This window comes from Primulina eburnea, chromosome 12, assembly GCF_022965805.1.
Source record: "Primulina eburnea isolate SZY01 chromosome 12, ASM2296580v1, whole genome shotgun sequence".
NCBI classification, from domain to species: Eukaryota; Viridiplantae; Streptophyta; class Magnoliopsida; order Lamiales; family Gesneriaceae; genus Primulina; species Primulina eburnea.
The window spans coordinates 34,318,360-34,328,633 of record NC_133112.1 but is presented as its reverse complement, the minus strand read 5'-3'; the positions used below and the strand labels follow the sequence as shown (position 1 = coordinate 34,328,633).

The following is a 10,274-nucleotide window of genomic DNA, read 5'->3' as shown; positions in this document are numbered from 1 at the left end:
TAAAATGGTGATTTTACTAAATTATCAAAAAAATTGATTAATTAGAAATTAAATAAAACTATTTTGTTAATTGGTTCATCTAATTCTTAATAAATAATCTCGAACCATAAACCCTCAGTTCCTGTCCCAGTTCTTTTAGTTTTGGAATTACAATCCTTTGGAACCAAAGGAACCTGGCTCGGTCTAGCTATTCAACAATAAATAAACAAATAAATGTTGCATGACATTTTTATGGTTCTACCAAGGCCATTCAAATCTATTGTTGGGATTACACATCAAGAAAGCATAATCCAAAAGGTACAGAAGTATAAACGCATGAAGCTCATATAAAATTACTTACATTAAAGGGAGTTGGAGTCTTCAGCAAAAAAAAAGTTGAATACATCTTACACAACACATACGAAATGACTGAGATTGAAATCAGAGAGCCTACCCATGACCATCAGATTGTTGTGGAAAGCTATGAAAGGCCGAGGGCTGCAAGAAAATAAGAAAAATTAAAGCATAATGAAGAGAAATTCATTAAGCTACATATCTAACGAAAGTAGTATGTCATTCAAAGTTGAGCGATAACAGCTTCCAGATAGACGAGCATATTCCATGATCTTTTCCATTGGCGTTTCTATAAATTTGACTACCCTTAATTCTGTTATAAAGTATCTATGTAGCTGGTTTCGAAGTAAACTCACTATATCAAAACTTAGCCGCTCGTGATGCCAATGACCAATTTCAGCCATGAAAGATAACGAAAACTTTAGAGCAGAAGCAAAGTCCAATATTGGCACAAAGAAAACATTTGCAAGATGACTAAAGAATCCAAGGTTTATGGTAGGTTTGTTATACTCAGCATTATTTTGTGAAATACATCAGGAAATATAATCCTTACCAGATAGCTGGAATCACTTGCTTTGTTTATTTGTCACAGTTCTCTGTACAGTAGAGACACCATCTACGAATTTTGTCCGGAAAAGAACATTGGCATTATTAAACATGCCTTCCTTTAATGACACCACAATAAACTGCGAGATAATCAAGGTCAACATGAAATATGATCAGATATGGTAGCAATGTGCATTAACAAAATGGTATTGATATTTTTAGCATCTTGAACGATTTTTTATGCTGTCAAGGAAAATTTCTTCTTGCTTTTACGTTGGATTGCCACTTTTATTTATTTTGGGTGCAAATTTCTGCAGTAGGGGAAGGACAAAAGAAGGAAAAGGACCAACTTGAGAGTGTGGAAAGTGAGTTTTGATCATCCTTCCAATGTTCTGAGTGTGACTTAGATCAAGAGCTGCATCAACCTGATGCATGTATGAGAAATTAGTTTTCAGATTGAATTTGAATATATTCGAACTTGCAAAAAGTTTCAGAACACAACCAAATTATTTCATTTTCACAGTAATAATGTGATACATGCATTGGCTTAACAAAAGATCAGGGGAAACTTAATGGAGAAATTGTTAAATCACGATAACTGAATAAAATAGAATATCAAATTGGCCATCCTCATATGTATTCTCCTTCAATGATTTTATCGTCATACGTACACTCTCCTTCAATAATTTTATAGGAATGCGTAATTCCATTAAGGAAAATAATTTTAACACATTTCTAAAGGTATTTCAATCGTTCTTAACTAAGACATCTTGATGCATACGAGCATTTCAGTTTTCACATACCTCATCCAGTATATAGAGTGGAGCTGGTTTAAAAAGAAGCAAGGCCAAAATTAAAGAGAGAGCAAGAAGAGATCGCTGCCCTCCACTAAGTTCAGATAAGGACTGTTTCCAGACACCCCCAAAAGCAACCCGAACCTCCAAACCATTGAGGAAGCTGCATCCTTCAGGTGGTTCGAGCTTTGACATTGTGCCAGGCAGCAGAGTAGAAAATATAGATCCAAAATCTCTGGATAATTTGAGCACTAGATAAGCATTTTGCTGCACAAGTATGGCCATTATTTCAAGAAATGGTAATAAAGCACCGTTATAGTAACTTCAATTCTACTTCAGAAACCATGACAAATATCGTAAGCAATCTTCAATTTTATGACCCAAACTTACTTGTTTACTTTAACCCAAGTGACTTTGAGCATTTCCTTCTTCTTTTCATCAAGCTCTTCAATTACCATTTTGATTTTTGACTTGTCATTCTACAGAAAGATTATTATAAGTAACAACCACCTGATATAAACAAGTTTTCAATATTACCAACCTCGATAATATTCTTTTTAGAAATCAAGTCATTGTACTCATCTTCAGCTTTTTCAAACATGGCCATGACCTTCTTGTTCACCCTTTTCTCTAGGCTACAAAAAAAAAGGAGAAGACAATGAAAATTCTGGGCTATTGCTTTTGCTATTTAATATGAACATTAAATCTGAAGTTCAACATCCAGCCTAATATACAAATAAACAATTATCTTGCATTCTTGCTCGATCATTTTTCTATTTATCTCGCTCAGGTCTTACCCTGATTGTTCAGATTGCAGTTTTTGAAATTGTTCCCCAGCCTTATGAGGATCACGGGACGCAAAGTCATAATCTGATCCAGCTCTCCCAAATAGTTGTTTCTCAGTTGCGATCCAAGAATGCTTCTCTATCAATTTCTCAACCTTCAAAGAACAATCTTTCTGATCCATCTCCATGCGTTTCACCTACATTTATTAAAAATAAATGTAAGAAAATCGGGATCGGCCTCAAAAGAGTAATTGGCTTCCATTAAGTTACCTCATTATCCATTCTTTTCCTCTCTAAGTTTGCCTCGCTAACTTTATTTTGGATTCCTTGCTGCTCCTTGACAATACTAGTAATCTGTGAATCACATTCTTTGAGTTTTCTGCGGGCCAAATTGAGCTCAGATTGTGCCTCATCATGATTCTTTTTTAATAAAGTAACCTGAAAGAACAAGGTAGAATGATAATTGTGCTGTCTTCTGATAAGAAACACTTCTTAGAGCATCAAATTCTTTTCTCTATGTACCTTGGTCTTCTGAGACTCCACGACCATAGTAAGATCATTCATCTGCTTCCTTAAAGCAGCTAGTTGGTGCTCAAGTGATGTTCGTTCCTTATCAACAGCTTCCAATTCCATTACCAGTCTCTCCCTTTCACTCTCATGCCCCTAAGGAATATTGTCAAGGACATCACATGTAGTCATTAATTTCCCTTATTTGATGAAGGGTGAAGTAAAAGAATGCTCCAACATATTCTGTTCAATGCCTAATCAAAGTGGTTACCTTCCTCGAGCCACCAAGTGAGATGATGCATCAAAGGTCAAGATGCTTGTAAGAAGATAGCTATAATGTCTTATGTCATTATTAGGGAACAAACTTATGATATAAAGAAACATATTCGATTCATTTTTCATTGTTAACAGTTTATCGAAGGAGTTTGAAATGAGATAGCAATTTTACATATTATGTTAAGGAAGACATACATATAGTTTTAAGTAATGTTATAAAAATCGGTCTAGGTAGCTGGCAGCCGACCGCCTAGAAAAAGGTCTAGTTGGGCCAGCCTACGTGGTCCCGTCTTTTATTTTATTATTTTTTTCTTTTTAAAGGTTTTTGTTCTTTTAATTTAAATTAAAAATTCAATTAAAAAAATGAATGATAATTTTTTACAGGCTTTAAACCAAAACACAACAAGAAATATGATTTGTTGATTGACACTAAGACATCAAACTTCATATTCGTCTACGATCTAGAGTGAGAAAACTTCACGAGTATGATTTTGCATTGAAAAATAGAAAGATCGTAATGATAATATTGAGTTAATTTAAACAATGATTTAATATTTTAAAATAAAAACTTCTTCTTATTGTTATATCAGTCATATTCTCTCAACCTATATCAAATAATGATTTAATATCCAAAAAATTTAAAAATAAAAATAATTTAAAGATATTAATATATAATATTACTAAATATTATAAAAATTAATTCAAAAAAACCGCCTAAGCGGTAGGTAGCTGTCCGCCTACCTGCCTATCGTTTTTTAAAATAGTGATTTTAAGTAGTAAAAATTTCTCATTAAAACATTTTAGCCTAATATGTAAGTCAAAAAATTAGTTCACATAGCTAGCATTTACTTTCTAAGATGTTCTAGATTTTTCAGGAACTCTGTCCGCATGACTAGTGGGATTTCATAAGTTCCCAGAAAATTTGCAACTCGAAGTGTTTTTCCACAAATTGTGGCCAGTGGAGATGTGAGGCTTCAAATTTCATAGTTCTAAATGAGACAAAGATCATTTTAAAGTCACTGCCTTCGGCAGAAGATAAAACTTAAAAGATGCTAGAATGTGCAGAATATCTACCTTGAGATCCTTTGAAGCTGATTGCATATGACTTCTAGTTTCCTTTATCGTTTTCTCCAAATCCTTAAGTCTGGTTTCCCTGTTTCCAGCATGATCATGAATTGACTTCTCCAAGTAAGAAACTTTGGATAGGCAATCTTCATAGAGAAGCTTCTTTTCCTCCAAGGCACATTTAGCATCTCTAAGCTCCTTGTCAATCTTCTTCACCAACTCACTCAACTATACATCATCAAGGAAACAGAGAGATAGAGATGAAAATGCAGTAGTAGAGAATACTGGATGAAAGTGCTTGCTGATTTAAAAATGAAGAATAGCAAAACAAGTTTAGATGCATTAAGTACACATAAAAAAAAGACAACCTTATGATGCTCATTTTGCTCAAGCCTGTTCTGGGAGAGAGAGAGGTCGAGTGACTTGAGTTCCAGCTGTGACTTAAGGTCTTTGAACTTTCTTTGAAGGGGAAGAAGATCAGCAATCTGATGCCAAAACATGGAAGAATTATTATCTTCATAAGATCAATAAGGAATGTAGATTTAGGTTTACTTCTGTACTCTCATCTCACTGATCACAGGATTTCACATTGAGTAACAATACTATATACCTTGCCCAAATTCTAGCGGTGGGAAAAAATTCCGAATTTTCGATACAGTATGGTATCGATACCGAAATTTTCAGTTCGGTAATGTTATGTAATTTGAAAAAAATTTGGGTATATAAGATATCGTACCGAAATCTCGTATACTGCAACATTTCGGTATAAAAAAATTTAATATAACAATTTTGGGTACGATATACGGTATGCATTTTTCGGTACGGTATGATATACCACCCCTACCAAATTCCTTGAAAATTAGCTTGTGCAGTTACACAGTAGGAGATAGAAAGTCAGACACTGTATATAGTCACTATATACCTCCAATTTCTGTTATCAAATTTATTCATATGTCGTTTGTTAGACAAACAAAAACCATGACTAGTGAACAAGCCTAAATTCAAAATAAATTATTTAAACCATTTCTTTAGTGTACGTAAAGCTCTAAAGTCTAAACAAGGATACAATGCTGAGATCGTTGTTACACTTGCAACAAAGAAAGCATAACATAGATAAATGAACCAACTCTTGCTGTCCAAAAGTGTAAAAGTAGAGGACCACAAACATAATTTTGCATCATCAAAAACTTAAAGGTAGAGAATAGGAACATAAACCTTAGCATCAATTTCTGATAGACGGTTTTGATGAAAAGAAAGCTTCAATTCAGCCTCTGCCAAAGCATGAAGCTGCCTCAATAGATCACCTCCACCTCTGACATTATAAGCTAGAATATTAGAATAATGTGATATTCACCATTTCTAGGGTTAGTTGGATGAATTAATTGGAAATTAAAACCAAAACCTATGGTCTATGGATAATTCTCTTACTTGCGGCTACCACCAGTTAGAAGTCCACTGGGCTGGAAAATGTCACCTTCAAGAGTTACGCTAGGTGTTCCAGTTTCTCTATTGAAGGCAACCTATAAAATATCAAATTATTAGAATAAGAGTAAAACAAAATTCTAGAACTGCAGCTGCAATATAAAGCTTGCAAATAGGTATGAGATGGTTCTCACAGACCATCACAAAAGCAAAAACAAAAGGCGAAAACTTTTTAATCATTATTTCGTGAAGGTAAACTATGTTTGTCATTTCCAGAAGTATCAATGCTGCCCAAATTAAAGTCAACAGGGTGGCAATACATAGACAAGTGTCTACATGAGCACAATAATTATGTTATCCTCCAGCTACGCATGCAGCAACCAGATGGCTCAAGAGGGGGGGTCTCATTTTCTCATTTCATCATGGTTCCAAAGCCAACAAATAGAGGATCAATATAAATTTGTTAGATCAAATCATTTAGCTGTGAGGAAACTATTACCGAAACGGAAGGATCAAAGGAGTACATCAACATATAGGGCATATATCAACTGAAGTTCATCAGCACATCACTAGCATAAAAACATGTAACTATGTGAGCTTACCTCTCTTGCTGCATCAATTGTTTTGCAAACAAAGGTTGAACCAAATACATATTCCATTGCACTCTGCATTGCACTTATATCTCTTAGAAGGGGACAGATTATAATGCTAAAAAAAATTTTCTTAAAAAGGTGAAACTGTGAAATTGAATTTGATATGTATGTCAACGACAAGTGCTTTACGATAATCACGCTAACTATTAAACCATGATGAAGAACATACGACCAAAGTGATTGCATAATGTGAAAAACAAAGTAGAAAGCAAATGTCATCTGAAAACATACTTGCAGGGCTTTGTCATATCCGACCAGAGAAAGAGCCACTTCAGCATTGCCTTTGCCAACCTGAAGAAGGAAAGAGACGTTATATTCAAGGAGCTAGATAAATTAAGCCAACGACAGAGATGGCAGAGCTGCACACCAATCTAGCAGCAGCATTTTGAACTCTCTGTGGGACAGGATGGTTTTGAATCTTGTTTAATGGAATGATTGTCACCCTCCTTCGCAGACCACCTTTTTGTAGAAGCTGTTTTCCAGTGTTTTCTGTGTCAACAACAACATTAAATAACTTCCCACCAGCAGCAACCTGCGGGAAATATTATCAGATAACACCAAAGAGCATTCATATCACTACATATGCATGCAAAAGGAAAAGTGGCAAATAACTTAGTGCAGCAAATGTCAATTAACGAACCTCTAAGGCAACCATTGCAGAGCTATCTTTAACTTTAATTAGCTTTGCAACAACACCTTTCACCCTTGACCTATCGAAATTTTTTTCTGGATCACTGTAAGTGAAGTCAACATTTGCCAATTGTGAGGAGATTATTCGTACTTCATCTTTGAGTTTCTGCACCATCTCTAACTCAGTTCCATGGTCCTAACACAAGTTTAAGTCAAGATGCAGGTACTTAAAGATAGAACAATTAGATACCATCAAGGAAAGACATACCTTTTGCAGTGTTTCCATCTGGCTGTCTTCATATGCAAGAGCTTCTAAAGCTTCTTTAACTTTTTCAACATCTTTTCTCTTGATATTGAGCTCCTTCTCTACAGCAACAGCAGCTTCACGTGTTGTCGTTAATTTAGTATTTTTCTCCTTAAGTTCTTTTTCACAATGAATTATTTTTGTTTGCAACTGCTTCAGATCTGTTTCTGCCCTTCCAACAGCTATCTTGGCATCTCCAAGTTGATCTTCAAGGCACTTCTCTTCATTTCCGCTGCTCTTACCAGCTATAACACCCTGAGTAATACATTAAATAATGTCAAAGAGATTATTCTGCTCTTACCTGCTATAATACCCTGAGTAATACAGTAACTAATGTCAAAGAGATTATTTGCCAAGTGCTAAATTGCTACATATATTCTTAGTGGGATATTAATTCTGAGGGTATTAAATTGTTTACTTGATGCTCCTTCTCATGCTCATCTAAACTTTTTGAAAGCTCTTGAACTCTTCTCTTAAGATCTGAAGCACCGTCTTCAGCATTTTTCACAGCAGTAACCATCTCTTGTGCTGATTTTCTTAATTCTTCAATACCCGTCTCAAGCTGGAAATAATAGACAATATGACCAAATGTAATAGAACACAAATTAAACTATTTAACAGAGCGAACTTTACCTTGGCCACATTCTCTTTCTCAGTCATAATATTGTCCTCTTGATTTTTAAGCACGGAAGTCTCCTTCACCAGATCCCGAGAAAGGGAATCAACTTTATCTGATAACATTTTTATTTCCCCTCCCATGCTTGCTTCTTTTTCAGCACTCAGTTCTGATATCTTCTTCTCCATGTCCTTTGTCTCCTCCTGCATCTTCGTAATAGTATCGTCAATCTCAGAAATCTTATTTCTTATTTCTTGAACGTGTTGAACTGCATTGTCTCTAATCTCTTCTGCTCGCACATATTCATAAGCAATGCAAAATCTTTTAAGTCGATCCAACTCTGCATTTCCATTAGCCCATTGCATGTACTGCATCCTTTCTTTTCTCAACTTTTCCATAGCTGGGAGTATTTCCTGGTCAAGAAGCTTGTCGATCTCATCTACCTTGCTCTGTTTCTTTTCAAGTGTTTTGAGAGCAGCTTCTTTCTTTGTCTCATACATTCTTGTTCCAGCAGCCTCTTCAAGCATCGACAATATTTCTGGAGGTTTCATATTCAGCACTTTGGTAATACGCCCTTGCATTATAAGAAAATGTGGATTGTTCACGTTCAGCTGCACCGAGTGGAAAAGATTCTGAACTCGACTCGGCTGAGCTAGGTGCCCGTTGATCAAATATTTGTTCCTTCCACCAACTACAATCTATAATAAAATAATGTAAGAGAATTATGTCAGTCCAATGGGTATTTTTAAGAAGTCATTTTAGTATAAGAAAACGGGAATAGGCTTCTTTAATTGCAGTACTGGAAGCGTTGTGACTGTCCGATTGTGTTGATTAGTTAGCTAAACAAACCATAGAGGTTTGTGCAGATCTTGAATGCTAGTAAGTAGTAAATCACAATTTCTTCCTCATGCAAATGAGTTGAATTTTTCTATCATGAATTCTTAAACCCTTCAACGATAGAAGTCCAAAAAATCACCCAATTTTTGAGGCAATAGCGGTTTACATCACCATCGTACTCTTTACCCAAAGGTGAAAAGAGCATTTAGGAACTACCGTGATGCATTTTGTCTAAAAATTTAAAGATTTGAAATAATTTTATAATGACTAAAATGGACTTCTATAGCAACTTGGTTAAACATTTTTGTAAAACAAAGACGAATACGAAGCAGTTGGAGGCTATTGTGCAGTCAAGCCGGGCCGAGGCGTGACAACTACAGTTGGAAAAAGGTACAAGAAAAAAATTCTGATAGGTCCAAGAATATGCCATGCTAATACCAATCAGCAGTGCGATTCAACAGGCTATTCTCCTTTTCGGCCCATGAAATGACAAAAAACCAAAAGTTGAAAATTATTTTATTAAAGTTGAGGTTTTTCTTCAAAAAAAACACATGCTTTTTATGACAAATTAAATGCTTGGACAAACCAATTTCAGCAAAAATAAGAACTCGTGAAATTAAAAAAAAATACCTGGCGGGTAACTGTGATTTCTGGACAATCCTCGTATCCAAGAGGGCTGCGACTACGATCAGAGTTCTCAAATACAACTGATACAGTAGCTTTAGTAATTCCAGCTTGGCCTTGCTTGTACACCAGCTCCTGCAAATTGGAAGCCCTAACCTGCTGCAAATTCGTGATTCCTAAAACAAAACAAATAGAATCGAGTATGTTCGATTTTCCCGACCCATTTAAACCCGTAATTGCGTTGAAGTAAGGATCAAAATCCGGGACCACAGTCCTGGTTGCGTAAGACTTGAATCCTTCCAAACAAACTTCCTTAACGTGCATTTTCTTCTACAGAGCTAGAATTGAGGAAATGAGACAGTAGAGATTTGAATTTTAGGGGTTTTGGAGATCAAAACCGATAGAATCGTAACCCTAAGTTTTTGGAATGTTTACTTTCTTGATTTTGGGAGGGAATAAGGTGACGCGGGAAAATGAAACCTTTCTGTTTTCAAATTATTAATGGGCTTTTATTTAGATGGCCCAATTGTTGGTGGGAAAAGCCCGGATATTTTATCTTCGCCTTTTTTAGTGATCTAGGTATCAAGGCTTTTTGCCCAATTAATCATCATGATAGAAATCTTGATCGTGAGACAAATTAGTTCATTTAAATTATAATTAAAAAATATTATTTATCCAACAAGATTATCTAATCTCGTCCCTCACGTGTTATCTTTACCAATATTTTTTCAGTGTCCAATATAGTTACTACTTTACCTTACTGCCGTGATTCGCAGACTATTGTGATATTCAGTGAACTTTTTATATTATAAATCCAAGAGGTGTACCAAGACTTTTCAGATATTACCTTTTTTGGGTTTATAAGATATTCTTTATTGGTTT

At 35.2% G+C, this 10,274-nt stretch overlaps 1 protein-coding gene across 1 annotated transcript; it reads right to left on the bottom strand.

The window, feature by feature from the left end:
* Positions 1-216: 216 nt before the first annotated feature.
* Positions 217-9,843, bottom strand: LOC140807802 (structural maintenance of chromosomes protein 2-2-like). Its single transcript, XM_073164765.1, has 21 exons — positions 9,399-9,843; positions 7,949-8,629; positions 7,734-7,877; positions 7,280-7,570; positions 7,022-7,207; positions 6,749-6,913; positions 6,613-6,672; positions 6,331-6,393; positions 5,735-5,826; positions 5,522-5,618; positions 4,675-4,791; positions 4,316-4,534; positions 2,981-3,121; positions 2,729-2,896; positions 2,471-2,655; positions 2,215-2,308; positions 2,064-2,152; positions 1,683-1,908; positions 1,230-1,304; positions 887-1,019; positions 217-477 (listed from the first exon to the last, which is right to left on the bottom strand). The coding sequence occupies exons 1-20, from the start codon at positions 9,714-9,716 to the stop codon at positions 900-902; spliced, it is 3,531 nt and encodes a 1,176-aa protein (XP_073020866.1). The 5' UTR covers positions 9,717-9,843; the 3' UTR covers positions 217-477; positions 887-899.
* Between the last annotated feature and the right edge of the window lie 431 nt (positions 9,844-10,274).

Coding starts and splice junctions, on each gene's coding strand:
- LOC140807802 (XM_073164765.1), bottom strand. CDS start 9,716: ATGCACGTTAAGGAAGTTTGTTTGGAAGGATTCAAGTCTTACGCAACC. Junction 6,394..6,612: donor GATATGACAAAGCCCTGCAA/GTATGTTTTCAG, acceptor AGTGCAATGCAG/AGTGCAATGGAATATGTATT. Junction 4,792..5,521: donor TATCAGAAATTGATGCTAAG/GTTTATGTTCCT, acceptor TTTTGGCATCAG/ATTGCTGATCTTCTTCCCCT.